At 37.7% G+C, this 25,400-nt stretch overlaps 1 protein-coding gene across 1 annotated transcript in view; it reads left to right on the top strand.

Moving 5' to 3' along the window:
- VWA3B (von Willebrand factor A domain containing 3B) overlaps window positions 1–25,400 on the top strand; it is a 75,166-nt gene that overhangs the window by 15,127 nt on the left and 34,639 nt on the right. Inside the window, exons 8-16 of the mRNA XM_067289704.1 lie at window positions 1,799–1,923; window positions 8,822–8,938; window positions 12,907–13,103; window positions 13,743–13,897; window positions 16,396–16,534; window positions 17,969–18,100; window positions 21,095–21,193; window positions 23,475–23,657; window positions 25,051–25,178. Of these exons, the coding sequence (XP_067145805.1) occupies window positions 1,799–1,923; window positions 8,822–8,938; window positions 12,907–13,103; window positions 13,743–13,897; window positions 16,396–16,534; window positions 17,969–18,100; window positions 21,095–21,193; window positions 23,475–23,657; window positions 25,051–25,178 (1,275 nt within the window). The remainder of the gene's footprint in view (window positions 1–1,798; window positions 1,924–8,821; window positions 8,939–12,906; window positions 13,104–13,742; window positions 13,898–16,395; window positions 16,535–17,968; window positions 18,101–21,094; window positions 21,194–23,474; window positions 23,658–25,050; window positions 25,179–25,400) is intronic.

Genomic DNA, 25,400 nt, shown 5'->3' with positions numbered 1-25,400 from the left:
AATATCTGAATTGTTCCAATTTTACTCATGGAGAAAATGAGACAAAGCTATTCAGTAAGTGGTCCAGGGAAATAGAGGAAGTCAATTAAAGAGCTATGACTAAAATACAGGGCCTACTTGAACAGACCAAGCTTCTCTTCAGATGGATGCTCCCTGACTTGCAGAAAAACCATTCCTTATTTATATCCTAAATTGTCTGTCTTCTGCTCCTCTTTTGAATACTGAAAAATTGTTCAGGGGAAAGGGTCACAACATGAACTGAAACAACTTTTTATTGTTTTACTTTGTATTTTGGTGATATCCACAGGCGCTAGCAAAGGATTATGGTTTTGTTGGATCAAGTGATATATAGACATGTACTGAAAAGGTAATGCCTGTCCTAAATAGGCATTTCCAGGAATAACAAAATATTGAGGTAGTGTTATCCATTAGACCTGGTGATTTGAAGCTGCAGTTCTGTACCATACTCTCCAGGGTCTATTTGATGTGGTTGGCGGAAATTGAAATATTTCACATGGCTTGTTGGCTGCCTTATCCTGGGAACCAGCCATGTGAATCTAGAATCAACCTTCAGTCGACAGGGATAATACGACTTTAATCTTGATGCTGATAACAAAATAATAAGAAAAAAAAACAACCCACGATACCAAGCTCGTGTTGAACAGCAGGAGGGCAGTAGGAGTCAGTAGGTGTTTGTCTCCTTAACAGAAGTCACTATAAGTCACAGAACTGTGAAATGGCTGCTAGTTCTTTCTGTTTTGCTGTTAGTTGTACAGGAGTGGGAAGACCTCCAACAGTAGAAATCTCCCAAATGGCAGGAGAGCAGTTGGTAAGATGGCAGCTGCTTAGCTCTTTTGAAGCCATCTGTGTTTAGAATTAGCTTTTAAGAGGTGGAATGTCTGCCAAAAGCAATGCTGTGGGAAAGTGTTATATTTGCTGTGGTCATTTAGAACTGCGGTACCTCCACAATACCAGGTGCACTGCCAGTTGCCATCCTTCATTTTCTTTTGGCAGTGTTTTTTCCTCCTTTATAAAAGAAAGGTGAATGTATCTTGTACAGTAGAGAAAGAGGCAAAAGGGGCGTGGTAGGGAGCTGAGAAGAACCATTTCTTCTGATATGATTCCCATTGAGTCTTCAATAATTTTGCACGAGTCTAGCTTAGGTGCAGAGACTTAGTAGGCCAACAGATATCTTGCTGGTGGGTATTTGCCCAATAACTGTATATACATTTAAGCCAGCTTCCCCATAGGAATGGTCGAAGTTCATGGACTCTTCATGGTTTGAGTCTGATTCTTGCGTAGTTTGGTTTTTTTAAGAGATGTATCTTTTTTCTGCTCTGAGACCTTTTCTTTTTTTGACAATGAGGGTAAATGTAGTCTGCTTAAATTCCTGACGTGCATGTCAATAGTAAAATAAATATTCCTGTTGGGCTTTGAACTGGAAGCATGAGCTGATTCAAAGGCGTTAGTGAAGTAACGTGCTTGCTCAGTATGCTAAAAGTGTTAATTAAAGCAGATTTCCAGAAGATTGAAAAGGAAGGTGCCTCAGAGTAAACAGTAACAAAATGAAACGGTGTTCTTCATAAAAAAGACTTCAGAATGTATATAAATGTACATAAAAAGTTTCATAATATTCATAATGTTGCTGGAGCTGAAGGCTTGGATATCTTGAATAGGTAAGGAAATAATTCCAAAGTTGTACACCACAATGAACTTGCATGTATGGCATATATCTAGTAAAAATTAGGAAGGTATTTACATAGTTTACATACTGGTGAAACCCTATTTTGTACTGCAGATTCCATGCTTTTGCTGAGAGGATTGACTATACGGATGCCACTGGACCTGCACTAAAATGTGAAGAGGATGGAAACAGTCTAATTGCCCAGAATTCCAGAAAAGTGAAAGGGCGGATGACGCTAGGTAGACAATACAAAAAAACAAAATTATACTGATTTTCTCAATAAGGTTTCAAAATAGCAATGTAATATAGGAACTTGCCAAATGTAAACTCAAAAGAAGCCTTCTGTCGGCATGGGTGGAGTGGGGACAGGGCTGGTCAAATGGAAATTCTGTGGGTGGGAAGGAGAGGGAAAGGAAAAGAGAGAAATGAAGAGAGCAGAGGATGTGCTTGTGAGAGTGAATGAAAGAGAAGTGAAAAAAGGAGAAGAAGCAAGAACATTTATTTAATAAGATATGGAATAGTACTGGTGTGCTTATGGCAGTGACCTTGTGGAAATGTAAAGAGAAATGGCAGAAATGAAGAGGAAAGAAAGATAGGAAGGGTATGACAGATTGGCTGATACAATAGCCACATTGATACAGGCCAAGTTCATACCTAATATAAGGGGATTAAAACCACATGAAGTTGACTTGCTTCTCTCCACATCTGAATTTATCATAAAGACAGGCAAAAGGATTTTAAAAGCACAGTAAAAAGAACCAGAGAAAAGAGGGAGCAAAGAGGTTAAAAAAAGTGAAAAAATACAAGAGGAAACAAATAGCAGAGAGAAGCAGAGGAGAAGCAGAATCCCTGTCTTAATGGGGGTGGGGCTGGGCTAAAAGCTCTCCATGTGATTCTTACTAGTCATAGTGCTACTTTTTCTGTGATAAATCAGCCTTAGTTGATCGGTGTTTCAACCAGCCTCTGAGGAGACCACCTTGTGCTGTGAAGTGAGGTTGCATATGTCTGAAATCTTCATAAGCAAGACATTCAGTTAAAAAAACTGGTGTATTTTGAACATTGGGAGGTATAAGACCTCTTTACTCTCACGGTTCACGTCTTCATTATGCTGGAGCACTTCACATGAGTGCTGCCCCAAAGGTAGAACGGTATTATCCTCTTCTTACTGCTGGGGATCCTATGGCATAAGGTGGATTTTGTGACTCACTTAAATTCATATGGCAGTCTGTGACTAACTAGCCTGTATTTCCCAGGTCGTAGACTAGTTCCTTGTGTACTAAGCTATCCTTCACTGTACACTAAGACCATGATTATAACAGTACAAGAGAACCATGGTGGGGGCCAGAAATAAGAGGGCAAAGTGTCACCTGTTTGTTTGCTTCATGAAAGGACACCCAAGCCTGTCCTGCACAGGGTTTAAAAACTAAGAGCAGAGTATGCTTCAGAACTGTGTCTCTCATTTCATACTAATTCAGAGCACTATAATTATCGCCTTCAGCCTGCTACAAGTGCTTCCTTGCTGGACCCTGTTTCAGGGGGGGACTTTCCTCTTCCCCCAGGCAGCCAGTCTGTTTCAATAGACAGGCCTAGAGCTCCTGTATGACTGAAGTTACTTCCTCACCACTGTTTCTAAAGCTGAGTGCTGAGTAGCTTTAATCACTCAAAAGGGCAGTAATCTCCTTGAAATGCATTGTCTGCTGTGTCTTATTGCTATTATGGAGTAGAATTTACACATTAAAAAGGAACACAATTAGCTTTCTGCACTTACTGGGTATTATAACCACAGCTGTGACATCATTGGGAGCCAATGAGAGCATTGCAGTCATACGCAGAATCTCAAATCCTTTCAGAAAAGAAAATACATTGGAGACATTATTCTGGTCTGTGTCTGATGCTTCTTGTTTCCGAGTCTCCTTGACGGATGTAGAAGGCAATAATAATAAAAATGTTGATTACCTGCTAATGTGTTCTGAAACTGGTTCTTGGGTGTGTGGCATAAACTATAGAAGGAAATAAATAGAAAATGAACCAGATATTTAATCTTCCAAATGTGGTGTTTCTTGGAAATTAAGGGGAGGCACAGGGACATTTTGATTCTGTTTCTTTTTGCACCACAAGTGCAACAGCTGGAAATTCAAACTCATCACTATGTTTTATGGACTGAAAAAGCCATTTTACAACCATCTGATAGTTTTCTGGGTATCCAGTGAATAACATTATTTTGCAAATACAGGATATCTTCATGTTCACTCTTCTTCATATACTTAACCAAAATAAGTCGTAAGTGAGCTATTTAAAACTTCAGATAAGAGCTTAATTCTCCCCTGTTTTGCATCTCGAGCAGTCATTTAGAAAGTAAGCGTGAGAAACTGCCAAATTTGAATTTTTTTTAACACTCAGTTTGAATGGATGCTCAAGATCAGAACAGGTGTAAGCCACAAAAGAATTAGGATCCTTATGTTGGCAGACTCAGATCTGCTTAAGGCAGAAGAAATGCTCTTATGTAAAGCCTAATTTGGACAAATGTGGTAATATCTCCTTATCCTTCCAGCACTGATTTTCCTATTATCACTTCTGCCTACATCCTTTGTGTAGCTGCTTCGTCTGCAAAAAGGTGCAAATTAAGCGATTCTGTTATGTAGCTAAATTTTAAATGGAAGAGGGAAGGGAAATGAAATTTAAGGGAAGGAAGATGAAATTTAGGTTGGAACTTGAAGACATAGGGGGCAAGAGATGGTGGAAACTGCGGAGGAAGTTCTTCCTCGGAGGTGCACAGTTGTGCTATCTGCTTGGAGCGACAGTGAGATAAGTGCTGAACAGGGTTTGAAGAACAGTGGCATTTTGAGCTAGATCCTGTAATGAATAGTAGCTCCTCGTGGGCTGAAATAGAAACAACAGTAAATCTCTGGGCAGTGTTTTTCTCTGTGTGATGGAATAGATGAGTTGGCATGTGTAAAGAAAATGTCAGTGGATTGAAATCAGGAATTGCCTGATGTGAAAAATATGAAGAGGAATATATATATCTCAGCATGGACAGTCCTCTGGAATAACAAGCTATTCCAGGCTGCATAGGCCTATGTGTCTGACAAGCTTGCAAACAGTGTAGGCTGTTCTTCTGCCTGATTGTCTACAGTTACCTGATGGTCACAGGGAGAATCTAGGTTGTTATTATGTAAATGGGAAGCATAAAAGTGCCACCCTCATATATAACATTGAAGTAAGTAACCTTTGCACAGACCACGCTCCAGGGAACTGGGATAATATCTTCAGAGTGGCTCCTTTGCTTACAAGCTATAGTAAAGATCATTGTTTCTGCTTTTTCCTTACATATGCTTTGTTTAGTCTTAGAAGCCTAACCTTGGCCTGGCAAATCTCTTTGCTAATGTGTAGAGAGTGATGCAGATAGCTGCTCTGCAGTACCACATGGGGTACAAAGTTCATTTACTTTGTCCATTTGCACAGTGGAAAAGGGGCAGGATCTGGCTCGAATGAATTCCTCTGCTGCTTGGCCTAGTAGGTGCAGGCAGCAGCTGACCCTCTTATGCTCCTTCGTACCTCTGATTCATCCCCTCCTAAGTGTGGATTTAAAAAAATCAGCACTTCTGGGAATATTGCTGTGTTCTGCTGCCCCACATAGGCTGAGGGAGGGACCAGCAGTGAAAAAATTGAATGGCCACTCTTGCAAGTAAATCAAGTTTAAAAGATGTCTTCTTCCATTACATTTGGATTCACTTCCATGGTCCAAGTCAGATAGTCCGAGAAGGAAGAAATACTTCTGTTTTGCATGATCTACATTTGTGTTGGTATTTGCTTGGTTTTCAAAGATACTGTAGATTTTGTAGGCTTTTTTGTATGGCTTTTCTTCTAAGCAGTTATTATATCTTGCGTGTGAAATCAAATGGGTTACAATGACTTGTCAAACTGGATAAGTTTGTCTGCTGGCAGGTAGGCATGGAAAAAAATTTCTTCTTTTAAGATTGCCTGCCGGTGTGAAATAACTGAGAAATGGAAATGAGGATGGTTATTAGTTTTCATGTATATGTGCAAGCGCGTGTGTGTTTTTGCTTAGCCATACTGCCTGGCTTCTCAGTTAGCAGGTGTCAGCAAAATGCCGCTGCCCCAGACGCTTCCTTGTGCCCTTCCCCGTCCTCTTCATTTATTTCAGGGACTCGGTTCTCAGGGACAGAAACACCACGTCACTGAGGGCAGGGCCTCCTTGAGCACAGCCACCTGCACACTTGTTCTCATTTCACTGAAATTTTGGTGGCCAAAGCCAAAAAAAAGCAGCCTGCTTCTCCGCAGCAGGACTGCAGGCCGGTGCCGCCGCTGCTCTGCAGGGTTGCAATGGTGCACGCTCTGCGCAGCGTGGCGGGGAGTCAGGCAAGGAAGGGGACGGGCGGGAGCAAAAAATAAACTTTCACTGTGAGCGCAGGCCGGGAGTAAACAAGAGAGCGTTAGCCCTGTTTCGCTCATGCGTTTCCTGCGGCTGCTGGCTGCGCTGCGGCCGTCGCCTGTGATGCTGTTTGAAGCGGAGCCAGTGGGTTCCTGGCTGGAGCCCAGGGGACAGTTGAACTGTCAGCTGGCGCGGCTGAGCGGGCCGCTTCATGGCTGGGGTGAGGGGAGGGCTGTTCCCCTCTCCCGAGGGAAACGACCCTTAAAGCTCTTAAAAAGCCCTTAAAACACATTTTTTTTTAAGATGAGGTGGTTCCTGCGCGGAAGGGGGTGGGTGTAGAGAGGCGCAAGGGCCGGGGAATGGGCCGGGGCAGGGGCCATTGGCCTGGAGGGTGCCGCCAGGGCAGTGGTTTGCAACTGCTCTGCGGTTTGTGACCCTAAAAATGGCACAGCTGAGGTGTGAACGCAGAGAGTTTAAGCTGACAAGAGGTTTGTTTTTCTCAGTCATTTTTCACTGATGCGCTTCGAAGTCATCAGCTAGGGACAGGCCACGGGTTCAAAAACACTGCCTGGAGGATGCTGATGGGGGTGGGTGGGTGGATGGGTGGGTGTGTGGGTGTGGGTGTGTGTGTGTGTGTGTGTGTGTGTGGCATTGCTTGCAACCTGCTCTTCCAGTTGAACCCAGGAAAGACTGTGGCCTGGATGAAAGGTTTTCCAGGCAACTTGACGTTGGCAATGTACAGTTGCTGATGCCTGCACTTGTCCTACAAAATATGGGTCATCAAACCTATTTGCTTTAAAAATGTATGCAGTTTTACTTTGCTGTGTTGCAGCATAAAAGCAAATAGGGAAAAATACTTTCTTGTGTAATGTTAATTCAATACACGTTATTGGAAACCGCAACAATATTCCTGTAAAATTGAAGAGTCCATAGCATCAGTTAAAGGGGAAATTAAGAAACACTATAAAATCATCAATATTATTTTGAAGGCAGTTGAAAAATTATTAATTCTTTCAATATTTTTAACATAACATTAAATACCTTCATAAAATTAAGTCTGGATCCTGCCATTTGGCAGCTTGTGGAGGACATATAGATTCAGTGGAAGATGGTTTCACTGGATTGCATTCTCAACAGTCCTAAATTTAGAAATATGTGCCTGTGTGTGAGTGCATGTATTTTGTGGGTTTAGTTCTGTACTGTTACTACAGATATGTATTTAATGGCTGGCCACTCCTCAGGAACTGCCTAGCTCCCTACTTGCTGGAATTTTGCTAACAGTCATATTTTGTCTGTTTTGCATTTCTGGGGAGGGATTGTTTTTAAAAGAAAAGTTGACTTTCTAGCTAGCTAGGCTAGCATCTGTAAGTATTTGAACAGAATACATTTATTGAACTTGTAAGGTCATGATGACAGAATTTAATTTTTTTTCTGCCTTTTATGTGTTATATTGTGGAAAGGTTTGCTTACTTAGGCTTTTTGCAACTGAGGAAATGTTGATTTTTGTTGTATCGGCTAAAGCAGATTTTTTTTGAAGTACAGGCAGGTCCCAGGAGATGGCACTGTACAATAACACGTTTCAAAATATTTCTTGGAAATAAAAAGGATTTCACATGTAAATTTCAGTTGTTATTTTGTAAACCGTGTTCATATTACTATTTCAAGGAAATTTATCAAAGAACAAAATGATCAGGTTTGTTTGCTAACTGCTAGCCTACTTTAGTACACAGGTTTGCATGTTCTATCTTTTGTATAGTGAACCACTGTATATTCACTAAACCACTAGATGCTAAGATATACTTTGACTTACTCAGCATCTTCAGCTGCAATTCAGTGATAGGTTGTAATCTGCAATAGGTTGTAGTCTGCATTTACAGTTAGGAGAGCTTATGATTTGGCCCCTTTTATATATTTTTTTACTGTAATACTACACGCAATTTTTCTATATTGCAGCCTGTCCTATATTGCAGTCTTAAACTCTGGGATTAACCTAATTTAACACATTTTTTTCTTAGTAGTTTGTAGACCGCTTAAGTACACATGATGCCTCAATTTTAATAATTGTACTCTACTAAGTAAATACACATTTTAATCTTTTAAACAAACATAGTTGTCAAGATAAAGAAAACCTTGTGTCAACTTCAGCTTTGGATTTTTTTCATTTATTTGAGAATATAGCCTGATAGAAAAGGTTTTTATTTTTTTAACATTTAATTACGACTACTGAGGTTTTTTTAAGATGAAGATAAATGTATCTTACCAAACTTAAATCACATACTCTTCAGGCAAAAAGATTAAATTTTAAAGATATCTATGTACATCAGGGGATGGAAGGAGTTGAAAATGTTCTCTCTTTAAAGTATCAAAGTTGGATCTGATATTTTGAGCCTTCCTTTGCAATGAAGTCCTGGGGACCACATGTGAATTTCTGTGTGGAATTTCCTTATTATTGTGTGATAGTGTTAAAAAAAATTTGTTCCCATTATGGGAACAGACTGCGGCCAACTCCGTAGGTTACTTCTACCAGGCTAAGCACCTCTCATTCTCTATACGGTGAATTTGGTGCCAGCTTTGAGCCCTTTTTTTACCTCCATCAGAGAATAGCATTGCAATGGGATCCTATGAACAAGGTCATACAGCATTATCTGGATGAACCCAATGACTTCATGGTAATTGAGAAGTTATAAAGGTGAAAGCAGAATTTTTCTCAAAATGCCAAGTTCTATCTATTATTCCTTTTGCAGTAGCTGGTGTCCGTGAAGATGTCTTCCTGATCTGGAAGGAGCTGGAGGAAGCCAGGAGTACACTGACACAAGTCCAGAAAATTTTATCAGAATCTGACCAGCCTGCTTCTCAAGATGGTATCATTTATGTTTCTATCAGGACAGTGACCGTTGCATTGCATTCATGATCGATTTGTTTTGTTTGTGGACAGTTTTTATTATAAGCCAATTTAGGGATGATTTTCTCGTTAGTTCCACTTAGGTGGTTTAGCAGCAATGTCTATACATAGGCAGAATCTATACTTGGCATCTAAACATAGGGTTGCTTAAAATTTTCCATTACAAACCTCTGTTTACTACTGCTTAAAACTTGCTGAATTTTAACACCTCAGGCTGAAACACACCATTGTTAATTCGCACCAGTGGCTAGGTTTGGAAATTACCTAGACTTCAAGATTTTTTTTGTACCAAGGAGAGATAAATAGCAGGCCTAGCATTCTGGAGCCTACCAGTTTAGGTATTTGCCTCAGAGTACTGATTTCACAGCATCCGGACTGTTTCCATATTCTGTATTAAACAGGCCTTGGACAAAATACAGAAACAGTCTGAGAAACAGGGATTGTAACTTGGATCACCCCACTTCTAGGTTAATGTGCTCACCACAGATGTTGAGAATTTTAGTTCCTCTTTTGTGCTCTCTCCCTCTCTGCCTGGGCCAGTAAATCTTTCATTGTGTTCTGCAGAGTGCTAAGGAAGTACCCTATCTTTCTCCCATCACGGTCTTCTTGGGATAGCCTCTAATCTGGTAGCTAGGATATTCCCCTGAAAGGGAAGAAGTGTGGGTTTGAATTCTCTTAGGCAGAGGTAGAGAATTGAAACCAAATTGCTCGCATTCTGGGTGAGTGCTATGACCACTGTTGTATTAAGATACATGGAGGAACACCAACATCTGTTCATTAAACAAATAGTTTCCACCATTATATTTTGCCCAGAGCATGATCTGTTGTTCTGTGCATACCGGACTGAGCCTTTCTGGAGACAGAAGCATCACTGCTTTCTGAATCCCTGGAAAGGTTAAACAGGGATTGGTGAGAAGCTGCTCAGCCTTGCTGAGATGGAGGTGCTCTGGGCATGCTCTGGAGTGTAATGATAACACTAGCAAGTTTTAAATACTGGAAACTTAGGAGTTTGTAAAGTCTAGGCAGCTTCAGGGTTAGTTTGCAACTGAGAGGCTGGATTTTCATGATCGTAGTTGTGATTGTCAATGTCTATATTCTGCATTTGTCCCTGGTTTTAAAATACTTGCATGGAGTCTAGTGTGGATTTTTGCCTAAATTGATACAAAATTCAGGCTGAGTTAGCACAACTCATCAGTGATTTTGTGTAGCTTCCGTACTGTTTTTTCAGTGCAATTGCTTTCACTTTGGCTTGATGGAGGCAGGGGACAGATACCCTTTTCTGGATCACCTGCTGAAGAACAGTTTGTACAGTCACTTGTACATCACCTGAACTCTCTGTCAGCAGTGTGTTGAGGTGTGTGATTTGGGTTGTGGTGGTGAAGGTATGAAGCTGGGAACCTTCTCTGCCTGCCCTGGATTTGGACATCTGGCAATAACATAATTCTGCAGGACTTAGCTTGGCTTTATTATTCTGTGAAGGCATATTATACAGTTCTTTAGTGTTCTGATGTTAACATCCTCTGAATTAGCAGGACTTCCCATATGAAGTCTAACAGCTCTATCATAATGCATGTGAACAAAGGGACCACAAAAAAGCTTCAAGGGCAGCTTTAATTCCAGTGCTTGTTAATTTATGAGTGCTTGACTCTGCAGCTTTAGTGTTCTTTTAGTGTATGCCTTCAAATATAATCACTTTATAGATGAATTAAAATAAATTAAATTACAGCATGATTTACATTTAAATTATGGCAGTTCTTCAGCATTGTTTGAATTTTGCCCATTGGTCCAAATAACTGCAGTTTTGCTGTTTGTCTGCCTTTCTTCCTGTTTTTGCCTTCTTCATCTCTTTAAAATGCTCTGCTGTAAAATATAATCTGTTCTAAAGATTGCAACGCTCTGTAGCAGGGGAAACAGAAAGAAAGAGGCAGATTTTCTGCTGACTTTCCAGATAATGCATTAGTTACCTGAACCTGAGACATGACTTTTTACGTAAAGCACGTGGAAAAAAGAAAAATGGCAGATTTCTGTTTAGAACTACGTAAGTGCATTTGTGACAGTTATGAGACTGGCTGTCCTAAGGGCCACAAGCAATCAGAAAGCAAACGTTTCCGCATGAACAGACTCTGACCCTGCACCTGCACCTGCACCTGCACCTGCACCTGCACCTGCGCTGATGCTGGCTGATCCCTGTGTTTGTTAAGGCAGCAGATAGGTTTGTTTATAGGCTCAGGATGTGAATACTGTAGTCACCGTAGCTGCAACTAACCAGAGTAGGCTTATACCACAAAAGTCACTGAAATTAAAGTGTGACAGAATAAATTCACCTTGCTATGAGAACTACTGCTGAGTCAGTCAGTTTAGATGTGGTTTATTGAGCTAGTGATGAGTGACTGTAGAGCTCTTTATCCTGTTACCAGTATCCAGAGATGCGCAATTCCCCATCTTAAGAAGATGGTCCTTAAAGAATTTATAAAACAGTATGATATGAAAAAGGTAAACACTAGAACAGTCATACCAGATAAGAAAAAAAATAATCCTGTTTCTTTCAATATCAATAACAAATGCTAGGGGGAGAGCACAGAACTAGAGAAAATGTGAGATGGTACTCAAGTATTCAGGCTATCAAAAGGCAATATTGTGGAGAAACAGAGCAAAATTTCTGCCAAAGACAAAGTTTGCCTTTTACTTTAAATGGCCTTCTCTCAAAGAGCCAACAACATGATACAGTGTTAGCCTATGTTCTCAACTGAATTTCCAATTATATCTTCTGATGTTTCCTTTTCTCAAATGATTCTACTTGAATTTATGTATATCTTATGAAGGAATCTCTTCAGGCATTTTGTAATTCAACAGTTCAACAGTTAAACCAAACTTCATACTACCAAAAATATTCTTTTTATATGTCGATCCTGTAGCTATTTACCTTCTTTGCTCTCAGTTTTCTGGTGGGTTGTGCCAGTTATAAAGGAATCTGTTGCAAAGAATTGTCTGATAATAAAAAAACCCACAACTGAAGAAGAGACTATTAAAAATCAGTCAGAAATATCCACTCACTCCAAAGCTGTCAGTGCAAGTAGAACAAGTTCAGAGCAATGAGTAATCTTTAGAGAATTTAGCTGCCAAATTTTAACAGGTCTCTGCTGATCATATGAGTTTGAAACTTGTCAAAATTTAGATGATAAGGTTGGCAAGAGGCACAGGCCTGCTACAGGTGACTCTGTCAAAGTTAGAATCTCTCCTACAAACCCAAAGGTGTGAAAGCTCCTTAACAAACCATCTGTAGAAAATTGTCTATATGACAACACAAAGTATTTTCCTCCATCTTTTGAGAAACATCCAAACTCTTTTACTTAACTGCTGTCTCTCTGTCTCTCTCCTAAGCTCTCTTCCTTCCTCAGAGCAACCATGCTTAGGCAAACCTATAACGCAGAAAATTATAGTTAGCAGTCAGACACTGTTTATTGGGACCCCCCCCAAAAAAAAACCATCCCTGATAATTAGAGCTGATAAGGGAATATGTTAGACTCTTAATAACAGTCATATCTTCTTACACCACATATAGTTCCATGTTTTAGGTTTGGGGAGTATCTGGGCATTTATTATTATTATTTAATTCTGTATTCTGTTCAGAATCTACTAGGATTCTTCTTAAAGTTCTGCAAATCAGTTTTGCTATCAAAATTAAAAATGATTATCTAGACTGATGGCCTAATCACCTGTTATTGGTTTAAACAGTATCTGTTGTTGGTCATAGTTTTAAAAAATGAAACTGTTTAAGCAACTTGCCTAAGCAAGAATTTAGGAGTCAAATTTTGACCATAAATTTGAAAAATTTGATCCCAGTTTCTTAGCCTTTTTTGGAAATGGCTTATCCAAAATGAACCATATTAAACATGAAGGTGTTTTTGTTTTTATTTTCCTTATTAGCAACCAAACCTGATCATCCGTTACAGGAGCATAAGTCTGACGAATATTTAACTTCAGAGGAGTGGTTGCAGAAGTATGGCTTGAAAGCTCGGAAGCTGACACTGTATGATGCACTTGCTGATTCTACTTTTCGCCATGTGGATGGGATCGTTGACATAAAAAGTAAACCAGAGGATGAATCTTCACAAACTGATGCTGTCAGTATTGTTAGTTTTCCCTCACATCCTGTGGGTTATTGTTTATTTTTTGGTTGAAAACTTGAAGTGTTGCTTGATAGTTCAATTTATCATAAAGTGTATGTTTTTTTGTTATGTGAGTTTTGTTAAAACCGGTTTATTAGTGGGATGGGACAAAGATGGTCATAATAAGATTTCTTCAAAGGGCTGTCTATTTGAAAATGACTACACCTGCCTCCCTGGTCTGCATATGATCTGGAATCAGGACTGGCTTCAGCAATGCCTTATTATTCTATATTTTTACATGGCATAGGGCAAAGAATGCTTGTCGTCATCTTTTTTCCTTAGAAGGGTAGGTCCCAGCTACCCCAGTGTTTATAGGTCCTTAGACAAATTTCGATTCATTTATCTTCTGTTTGTTTTTCTCTAGCTCTACCATTATGCTATTCAGTATGCTTCTGTTCTTGCTAGCTACCAGTATGAAAACAGTTTCTATAGACTTTCGCTAGGAGCAAATTCTGTGGCCACCCTATTCTGTGTCCATTTCTGCAGTTGCTCATTTGCAATAAGCATGTACCTTTGAAGTTTGTTTTCCAAATATTATAGCATACTGCAAAAGCGTATGTTTTGGAACATGCAACCTGTATTTCTTTGCTGTAGGAGACAAAGAGGAAGATAATTCATGCAAAATACTGTGACAAGTTTGTACATACCTTCTGGAAAGATGGTTCTGTAGTTCATGTACATGTCACTACAGAAAAATACAAGCAGTATGAAGAGAAAATGAGGACTGTTCTCAGACAAGTGGAAGGAAGGTTAGTTTTCTGTCACATAAATTCAGTTTGTGTTATTTTACATTGAGGTTGTAAAGTTTCATTTACTGCCATAATAAACTGAAGAGTCTGGTAAACTGCCAGTAGCAGTATTAAGGTGGAAATCCATTTTTAGATCAGAATTCTGTGTATAGGACTTCTTAGTAGCTATATAAGTAATCTGATGAACAGTTTTGTTATCTTTTATTCTCCTGCTGGATCAGAAAAATGAGTCATTCTGCACACTCCTGAAATACTGCTGAAGTTACAAAAAGCATTGGAACACAAAGTGCCAGAGAACTTCTACAATCATTATTAAAACTGGTAGCTTTTCATTCTGTTTACCTAAGCATTTCTTGTGATACCTTTAAAAGAGAAAACAGATTATTGTAGTTTCCACTTTCTTGCACTTTACGAGCATATTACACTAGCCTTGAGATAGGTTTCCTTGTAGATGGGCCAGCTGCAATGGTGAACCAAGTGCTCTTTTGAAATTGCTCCTTTTGAGTGATATTCTTCCCTAAAAAGATGGAACCAAGGTTAAATACATGCTATCATCATGTGGGGAGCAGAACTCCCATAATCAGGAGCAGGAACTTGCTGAAAGGGAGCACTTGTTTGGTTGCCAGAGGAACTTGAATATGTTACTTACAATACAAAGTGTTCACAAGGATAGATTTTTTTTCCTAATTGTTAATAGGGCTAGCATTATCTGAAATTAGATAATCTCTCTTCTGAAATATTCCTAGAACAGCTGAAGATGACACATCATTTAAAACCATGAAACCATGAACAGTTGGGCTTTTCTGCTGATCAAGTGCAGATGTCTGCTGCTGAGCTAGTCATCTAAATTATGACAACACTGCTAAATGAAAGGGGACCAGGGATTTATACCTGGCTCTCATACTAAGTAGTGTAGATTGGCTTGTGCCCATACTGATAATGGCTATCTGCCTTTGTTGCAATTTTGCATTGGAGAGAAAATATATGAACAGTCTAAATCAGCGGCAGGGTATGAGCTAACTATTAAGACGCATATATCATCAAGGGTTCAGTGCTCAAGCTGGCTCCATAGTTTATGTTTCTATAGCAATATGGACACACTTGCAGGTTCTATAGGAAGTCTACACAAAAACAGGCAATTCTAGAATATGACTCATCTATCCTACAGATGGCCCCAAATAGGTCAAATGGATTATACCCTAGAAATGACCATTTCTCTTGCTGTCTGCAAAAGGAGTCTTTCTCTAAGTAACTCCAATGTGGATATCTCCATTATAGATTCAATGCATCTTAGCTTTTATAACTACATTAGGAAAAGAAGGAAAGTTTCAAAATAGATGTCCTAGAGCCAAAAGAAAGAGTAAACAGTGCCCTCTATTTTGTATATTAGGGCAATGAGATGTCTCATCAAAAAAAGCAGAATGTGAACTTTCTTTTATAATTTTATTGCTGCTTCTCTACCAAAACTGTGATTGCCTGAATATATTTAGCAAGGTTGAGCAGAATTTTGTTATTCCTTTTGGTGTATCTTCATCTTTGCTATATTTAGGATAATATTTACATACTGTGAAAGCAAAATTTGAGGTAAAGGGCTTTGATGAATTTATATTTTTGAAATGCAAAGCCGTGATTATGGTTTTGCTGTTTTGAATGGCTCATCTCATTGTTACAGAATCTTGGTAGACTTCATCAAACACTTTGGGGAAATAACTAATGGTAAAGTGTCTGTCAGTAGCAAACATTATAGGATCCTTTCAGTTTCTGTGATACCATTTTTTTTAACCTCTCTGGAGAAGAGTAAAATTTTTCCCAAGGCCATTATATTCTGCCTCTTAAATGCCTATGCTTCAGAGTAGACAAGGAGTTTATGACTCTCAGGTGAAATTAGATTTGAACCAGTTGCAGCCATTACTGAAGAAATGTTCTTGTACACAGATGTATGCATGCATGCATTTAACTGGCAGGCATGCTTAAATTCTGTTTAAAATGTAAAACTAAGTCTGTGGTTAAGGCCTCAGGTCAGCAAGTCATTTACGCATCTGTGTTACGTTAAGACTCTTTAAAGCGCTTAAGTTCCTTGCAGAATAGGTTCTCAAGTGATTTCCTGAATAGGGAGGGATATTGACATATATTTGTGTGATTTCTTGAGTTCAGCTTGGAGAACAGTTACAGGGGCGACAGAAGTTGTTGCTTCCTCGTGGTAATAGCCAGCTAGTACCTGACAATTGATGTTATAAAGTTGCTGTATAGCTTTATGTTTTGTCTGTCTCCAAATTCCCATTGAAATAAGCACATAAGAGCGTCTTGCGTTGTTATGTAGTGACAGCCTAAAGGTTTCAGGTCAGTATACTGCTTATGACAGCAACTTGTAGCAGATGCTTAGGGAAAGGGAATAAGAAATGCAGCAATGATAAAAAGATACTTCCTGTTAGATTCGGATACACAGTGCTCTGAGGATCTTATATGTCAAGTTCTGATGTGTTTTTTTTTTCCCCCAGGATTAAGTGGCTTCAGCAAGGAAGCAGAGGGCTCTTTGGAAATGTGTTTGAAGATGATGTCTATATTCTTATTGATACATCTCAGTCTATGAAGGACAAGTTGTCATTAGTGAAGGAGAAAATATTTCAGCTCATACAGGTTTGATAAAGTGATGATTCTGAAGACTGAGGAGCATTTTAGAATAGGCTAACCTTTTTTTGGATGATTGTTACTGTAATTTTTAAAATGTTTTTGAAGATAATTTACCAAAAATATGAGATTTATAAAAATATTTTCATTTTTATGGAGTGCTCATATTTCAGTTAAAAATTTCTGTTTTTGTATTCTTCACATTTTGTTTTATTCTCTTTTCCTCTCCCTCCATACAAATATTTGAAAAAATTATGCAGAAAATGCTAAAAATTAAAATGGCTTAACTATCTCCTCTGTAGCTCCAGCTACCACCCTCAAAAAAAGAACAAACCCAATCCAATGCAATGAAACACCTTTTGGCATTTTCATTTTTATTTTTAAGCCATGTCATCCAGTTCCGCTGACATGCTGTGATTTGTAATGAGTGTTCTAGATGCAGTTGCCTACTTTTACACTAGAGGGTGTAGAGCACTTTGAGCTTGCCTGCATCTTACAAAGTGACTCAGAGCTTTGCAAAGTGACTTGCAGAGTGCAGAAGTGACTCAGAAGCAGCAAGTACTGGGAAACGCACCTAAGACGGTATTTGTTTCTCCTAATTTTAGACATCTATAATGATGTCATCTAAGGTTATCTTAATAGTTGACAGAAACAGGCACTGTTAGAACATCATTTGTCTTGTCTATTTTAGACCTGAAATGAGCAACTGACAAATAAATATTCCATCGGTCTGGCACTGGTAGCAATCATTAGTTGGGCTAAAAAATTTATAACAGAGTTTTTTGAACTAAGTTTGTAACTGATAGGAAACAGTAAGATGTGGTTATCTAGGTGGATCAGCATTAGAAGATGATTAGATGCTGTGCTAGAAGGTTTCACAGGCGGCTGCACAGAAATGGTGATAATAGGGAATCAAAGATTCTAGGCTCTGAAAGTTTATACTAGCTTGCACAAAACTTTCAGTCCCTTACAACTTCTGTCCAAAAACAACTTCAGCAAATTCTTAACTCTCCCTTTACTGTCCTAATTCTTCCCCTTGTTCTCCTGCTCTAAACAATGTCTTATTTTGATTCTCATTTTGATTTCCTTTGTAAAACAGTCATAATCTCTTCCTTATCCTAATGTTCATATCCAGTCTCATCTCTGTGTTTCTCACCCTCCTAGACGTTTGCTGCTCAAATAGTTTAAGTTTAGCAATATGAGTAAATGGAGACTTACTTAAAATGGAAAGTTCAAATCATCTTAATAACTGCAGGCAGAGTCAGCCCCATCTCTCTGTCTCTCTGTGTCTCTCTGTATGCTATAACTGAATATTACCATAATTTATTGTAACCATATAATCAACTATATATGAATTAAGACAACTCTAACTAATCAGTAGTTGAGAATACAAGTATATATATTTTTTACCACTGAGTAAAATTCAGGTGTTGTCTCCTGCAGGAACAACTGAGACAGAAAAAGAAATTTAACTTTGTGAAATTTAGTGCTCAAGCAGTGGCATGGCAAGAGAAACTAGCTGAAGTTAATGAGGAGAATTTGCAGGATGCTTGGCTTTGGATAAAAGGACTTGAGGTAACATGGAAATTAATTATCAAGAAGTATGTTTGTACCAAGTTTTATTTCTGACTTCTTTCTGTATGGTGTTTTTTTCGGATTGACTAAGTATTTGACTTGAGTATGCTGAAAATACAGAGGATGTATAGTGTTTAGTAGATCAGAGTAAAAAGTATCATCTGTGTCAGGTATTATCTTTTAACAGTGGGCATGTTTATAAGTTCATATTAATTCCACTTACAGCTTGATACTTTTAATAGCCACAATGCAAGCACTGACCATTTTAATTTCTTTAGGAGACAGGACAGTGCTCAGACCCTCTGTTTAAATTTGTCATTCTTGCTTCATGGATGCTGCATGGACCAGGGGTGTCGCGGGCAGACTTACAGCCCGGGGGTTTAGGAAATGGTTGGCAGCTCCCAGCTGGAGCCAGTGCACAGACAGGCAGCTGACTTTAAACTTCTGCAGAAACATGAGAGCAGCCATACTGAGTCAGACCAGACACCCACCTATCTACCCAGTATTCTCTCTCTGACTGTGGCCAAAAGCTGATGACTTTTCCCTGAAACAGAGTAGAAGTGTTTGTAGTCAGCCACAGTCACACACTAGAATGACTGTAACTGCCAGCAGCTTAGGACCAGTTAATGTGTCAAAAGTGGGCAGCAGCGTCACCAGCATAGGACTGAAAATCAGTCATATAACAGTACATATATATCCCACATTACATTTGCTAACAGAAAAACATATATTTATATAATAAAACTCCTCACCATTATGACTGTACTTCCTCAGGTGTAATGAAATTCCTGGGGATGAGGGAATTGGAGAAGATACATAATACCTCTGAGGCTGAAAAGCAAGATAAATAACCCATCATACTCAGAAAATGATAACACAAATGCATAGAGAAAGGAGAAACATTGGTGTGGCCTGGCTGAGCAGTTAGTGAATACTTATAAATGTGGTTAGTAAACTTAATTTTCCTGCCTTCCTTCAGATGCAGAGAATTGTCTCTGGTTAAGCCGTACACATGCTACAACATCATGCAGGTTTGATAATACCTTGAACTAGTTTAATTTGACACCATTTTGTACATGTGTTTGGGAATGGCCTTTTTGATCATTGTTCACCGAAGCTGTGAATTGTTGACTGTCTAAATTTCCTTTCAAGTGTTCAGCTCTAGATTTCTGAAAAGCACAGGGAATTGTACAAGAACAGTCTACTGTTTTTTCAAGGATGTCATCTGCTGCTGACCTTTTAGACTGTTTAAAATGGTACAGGCATAACTCTGAAATCAGAAAGCTGGCTTGACAGTGAAGTTGAAATGAACAGCAGATCACTCTGAATATTAATCAGAATAGATCCTTTGATCTCATGTTATATGTTTTGGTCCCCAGAGATGTTGAATGGGGAAGTTGAGCTATAAACAGTAACTGTTCCTTAAAAATCCTTTAAGGTTGATGTCATTTATATTTTGTGGGATGATAATGCCACATTATTGAGGCATGTCGCATTAGCTTATACACTTACAAAAAACAGTGGTGCACTTGTAACAGTAGCAACTGAGAAATCTAAAATTAAGAAGCTTTACCATAATATACGTAGTCATGCATTTCCCTCATATCATCAGCGTCCACATTATAATGTATTTTCCCAAGAAAAGTGGAAAAAGTTCAAAACCACGTACCATTACTGGAAAGACCCAGGATGGCTAATTTAGACATAATTAAGGATGACATGTGCTTAAAACTGTATGATGCTTACTAAAACATTAAGAATATTAGATGTATTTAACAAAAGAAATGGCTCAGGCTAGTTATTATATGAATGGGTACTGTTAGAGTTTTTTGTGGATAAGGAGATAAGAGTATAAAGCATCTAAGCTATCATCTTGCCTGGCCCATATAACTCTTACATAGCTATACAAAGTCACTCCCAGAGTATACCATCACCATTTCACCTGATTTACTTACTTTGCCCTTTCTAATAGAACTGTTTGGAAGAGAGAAGGATTGGAAGACGTTTTAACTAATACACTTAATAGGACTGAGTAATAATGCTCCCTCTTAACATATTTTTGCATGTATGGGTCAATGTTAGGGATGATAAAAATGTATTTATCTTCTACAACGCATTATATATGTGGATCCTAAGCCTCTTCTCACTTACAGTACTCCTCACTGCCCTCTGGAGGGGTACTCATGCTTTATACTACCATAAAACAGACTTGTATCTTTTTAAGGAGTTTTCTTGGGCTCTATTCAAATCTAACACTAAGAATTAACAAAACATTTCCCCACATTGATAAAACCTCACTTTTCCCCTAAATTTGGTAGTTTTTGTACATTGAATGTTTGAAGGTACAAATCTGAGTATATAAATAATTATAGTTTTTAGGCTCCTATAAGCTGTGAGTTGCATTTCAGTGAGTTTAGGAGTTGCATTGTCTGGAAAGAAAGAAGACAGATCATGAATACTAAGTATGTAAATGACACATGAAAAGCATTAGCATTAGTCAAATATGAATTTCTAGAAGGCACAGTACTGTTATTTGTGTTTTTATTGTTATGGCTAACATTCTTGCTGAAAAACAAATTATGTTTACATTGATGTGCTGAGGGATTGGATGGAAGACAGTTTGGAAAGAAATTTGTTCAGAAAACCGGTAAGTCCTTTCCCTAATTTTGAGAAACATCTTGAGCAACTCATTTATGAGTTTGAATTATTTGATTAAGTAAAATACATGTGTCAAGTGAGTGTGATGAGTTGGCAATCAATAGTAGTAGTGGGGAAATGTAATGTAATTTACCTTTTATCATATATTTTCCTATCTGCTTATAGTCTTTCAGTGATTGCTTTTCCTTCTACAGCTTGTATTTCTATTGCTCAACATTTCACTTATATGTGGTTGCATAAGCACGGAATACCAATTTGGTGCCAGTGTATGCTACTTTGACATTTGCTTTGGTTTTCTGGTCATTCGATATTGTCTCCTTCTTTTTGGTTGCTTAGGTTGGAACTTCCACAAATACACTCAAAGCTCTCCAGCTTGCCCTTGCTGATACTGACACTCAAGCCATTTATCTTTTGACTGATGGGAGACCTGACCAGGTATTTCTGAAATAACAGAAAGTTAAGTAATATGGTGCTGCAGTGATGGTTTCAGAAGGCTGAAGCAAAGTGTGAGAGATGAATATCATACCTGCAAGCTGACTCTCTTGGAGGTTGTCGTGATATTGATAAATTGTATCTCTAAAATGTTCTGTCTGTGAAAGGGTTTTGATGAGAACTCTTCTCCCACAGTCCAATATTTGATGTATGATAACTCATGTAATTTCTAATTAGTTGTTTTAAGGATCCGATAATTGATTAAAGTTGTATCTTAATGTCTAAGCTTAGGATTTATGTTAAACTGTTCCTGTTATGTTCCTAACTTAGCAAAAATATTCTCATGAATTAAAGATTGAGAAATGATGAACGTCCCGTAATGTGATTGGATTTAAATATTAAAACCTTGCAACCTTGTGTGATGGCTAGAAAAAAAATGACTGATAACAAAATAAACAAATTTGGGTTCAAAATTTTTTGCCAAATAGCACATTAGATGTATAAGTAGATACCTTCTGTTCTGTTGCAGAGACTGCACAAGGGCTATGTCATGTCTGAGGAATAAGAGCCTAACTGTTGAATTAATTTACATTATTTTCATATAAAGGTGTTACTGCTGACATCATGTTATTCTCTCTCCATGTAATACAGAAGTCCATGTTATGTTATTGAGCCAGATGTAATCTCACATAGGTGCAGTTCTGGAGTAGCATCATTCTGAAGTTGTTTTAACTCTAGTTTTACATGGATAATGAAATCAAAAGTATGCTTTATTTCTGAAAGCGTTGTCACCATGACTTAAAATGCTCATAGTTCATATTATATCATGTTATATAACACCAACTAAAAAATGAAAAAAGAAGTTCTTGATCAAATATAATTAGAGTTGAAAATAAGTGGAATTGAACTTTCAAGTTGTAACACGTGGTGAAAAGTAGCCAGTGTGCTGTGAGTGGCATTTAAAAAATACTTTATTTATCCATGAAAATTTAGCTTGATTGTAATGGCAGGTAGGCACCAAAATCCTCACTTTACTTGGGTAAATAGCTGTGTTGAAAGCCACATAAAATTAATTGCTTAAGCATATGCAATAAATCTGTGATTCAGAAAGCATCATAAACTTGCAGAAATAACCTCTTTATACCTTGATAAAGAAAAAAATGCTAAAGGCTTACTTTTCTTTTTGCTCTGTTTTTTTGATCGAAAGAAAGTAGCCCAGGAGTCATGGTAGATTTATATTGCTCAAAGTGTAATCCTGATTTAAATTAGCAGATGAAAAAGTGTGATTTACATTTTAAATCTTGTTTTAATCATAGTTATTTTCTAAACAAAGGTTGATTGTTATTGGCTATCAGTCATTAAAACTTCTCAATTTACAATTGAGTATAATCCGTGCATTGTTTGGCACTTACTTATGCTAACTAGGAGCATATATTCCTATTTAATTAAACAATAAATTGGCTTAAAACACACTTATTAAGATGCTTCATTCTGATATTTTATTATGTTAAAAATGAATGAATAATTCATTTCTTTTTACCTATTTAATAACACTTTTTCTTGCGATTTATATTACACTTTATTTAGATGGAAAGTGAAAGTGACTAAAACTGCTTTTTGCTCTTAAGGAGTAACAAACAATTATATTAAAAATACCAACAGAAAGCTAAATTTATCAAGATTTAACTCAGGTTTCTGAACAATAGAAATGTTATCAGAAGTTAGAGAATTGAATTGATAATTTCCTGCTACCAGATCCCTCAAAAGAGAGAGCAGATCTTATACTTTCCCACCTACTTTTTATTTCTGTATTAGAGGAAGAGCACTGATTTTCCTACTTTCTCTGTTTCTATTTTTTTTTCCTAGTGATGAATCAACTTGTCATTGAGCTAAACTATTTGAATAAAAATGTCAACAATTTTTATCCAATTATATACCTCCAGTGACACTGAACATCAGTGTAGTAGTTTAATTTCCCATAATTTAATACTTTAATTTCCTTTAAAACTTCAGAAACAAAATGTAATAATTATTTTATAATTTTAATTTTTTTTAGACTATCCTGTGCCTCTAACACATTGTCAGTACTTCAAAGTTAGTTCAAAATGAGTTCATTTTATGTAATTATGAAATATGTAATCCATATAAAATCCATGTTTTTAACTGTGCTATGTCTATCTGGCTCTAAGCAACAGTATGACTGCTGAAATTCTGTACAAATTCTCCACATTTTGATAAATATATTTTAAGTGCCACATGTTTAATATACACTTTTGTTTTTCAGCCCCCTCAAACAATTTTGGCTGAAGTCCAGCTTCACCATAGGATTCCCATTCATACTGTATCCTTCAACTGTGATGATACAGAAGCCAATAAATTTTTGCATGAACTAGCTACTGAAACAGGGGGACGGTTTCATTATTACAACATTTATTTGACTGATCCTGAAGCTGCAGAGGTTACTGTTGTGAGTATTTCTAAATATGTATGTTTGCTTCTTTGTGCTATTGAAGAGACCACAGGATTTTCATTACTGCAATTTCATATTACAATATATTATTTAGAAAACAAGGTTAATTCTAGTCAAATGTGAAGTGATGTGAAAGCAATGACTGTGCCATGTTTTGGTTATGGAATTTTATTTAGATCACAACAAATAAGCCCAAATATGTAAAGTATATTTGTTGTGCTACTGTTGCTAAAAAGAAGACATATATGTAGGCCAAATTCAGCTCTGAAAGAAACACACATGGTATCTGTTGTCTCGGAAATAAGTCACTGTGTAAAACAAAACTATGGTTTGTATCCTGTTAATGAATGAGAGAATGCAGAGCTGACTTTTGCTGAAAGTTTGCTCTACAATAGCCGCTGGGGAGATATCTATAATGACTAAAGTTACTAGAATAGCAGAGACCTGTCGAGTGTAACTAAGGAGCTCAATCTAACAATCCCCAATAGGAAATTTCTGAATAGGCTAAAAGAAACACCCACTGAAAGCATTTTCTTGTTTTTAATTAAAGTGAACGCTCAGTTAATTAGTTCCACAAATTTTAGAAATGGTTGTAGTGGAACAATGAGAGCAACTGGGAACAAGACAGTAGCAGGAAATTTAGAACGCTGCAGAGAGTAATTAAAAGAAGGAAGATATGAAAACACTCCAGCTCTGGCAATATGTCAGAGAATGCGCTGGACAGTTTAGATGATTCTGCTGATGTGGACTAGGTGACTCTGGCACATGCTGGAAAGATGAGCACCAGAGTCTCTGCTGTCCGTGGTCAGAATTTGTGCCCTGTGGGGGTTGTAAAGGGATCATCTTTGGAATTTCCTTCCTGTTTCCGCCTGTGGTCCAAATGATTCCCAGTCTGTTCACTTTCAACACTTATTAAAGACTGTGGTTTTTACTTCCCATTTTTCAAGGACAGGATGTGATGCAGCTGTGATCTGTAGACTGATGGAACAATAATAGTTGACACGTACATATCTTGTATTTTATTTATTTATGAGCTACTGACCTCACTATATTCTTTAGAAATTGGTTGTTCATGTCGCAAGGCATAACTGGCTTGTTAGAGAATGCTAATCTTTTTCCTAAAAAGCAAGAATTGATTAAGTGATTGCCCTGTGTTGCCAAGTACACTTTTATGTTGTTTTGCTGTCAACTTGTTTGTACATGCAGAAAGTGAACAAAACAAGCTTTGGTTTAGGAAGCAGGGAGACTACCTGAAGAAGTATACAAAATTATGTGGCTGTCCTAACTGAGTCATTATTCAAAATTATTTTCAGAACTTGCATCATTTCAGTTCAGAAATGAAACATTTTAAGAGCAATTTTAATAAAACATCTGATTTTCTCTTTGATAGAGTGAAGATATACACCTTTTAAGAAGAGAGATTGAAAAGGGAGAAAGAGACCTAAAGAAAGTGAAGAACTTTCATGATGAATGTCTCATGATGGATTGGTGTAACAGAGAAAAAGATCCAGAGAACAAGTATGTCCTCTTACTGCCATTCTGCTAATATGTGGTAGGAGCTATCTGTTAAGTTTCTCCTTCTGTGTTGTGTTGCATTTTTAACCGCTGACACTCTCCTCTTTTAAGAAGAAATGTTGAAAATTTTTGAAAAAAACAGTTAAATTAATGGAAAAAATAAAACTGGAAAAATATATTAATACTGTGATACCTGAAACTGGAAAAAAATGGTAGGTTCTCTCA

This window comes from Apteryx mantelli, chromosome 1 (genome assembly GCF_036417845.1).
Source record: "Apteryx mantelli isolate bAptMan1 chromosome 1, bAptMan1.hap1, whole genome shotgun sequence".
In the NCBI taxonomy this organism is placed as follows: Eukaryota; Metazoa; Chordata; class Aves; order Apterygiformes; family Apterygidae; genus Apteryx; species Apteryx mantelli.
This window is presented reverse-complemented; position numbering and strand designations above follow the sequence as displayed.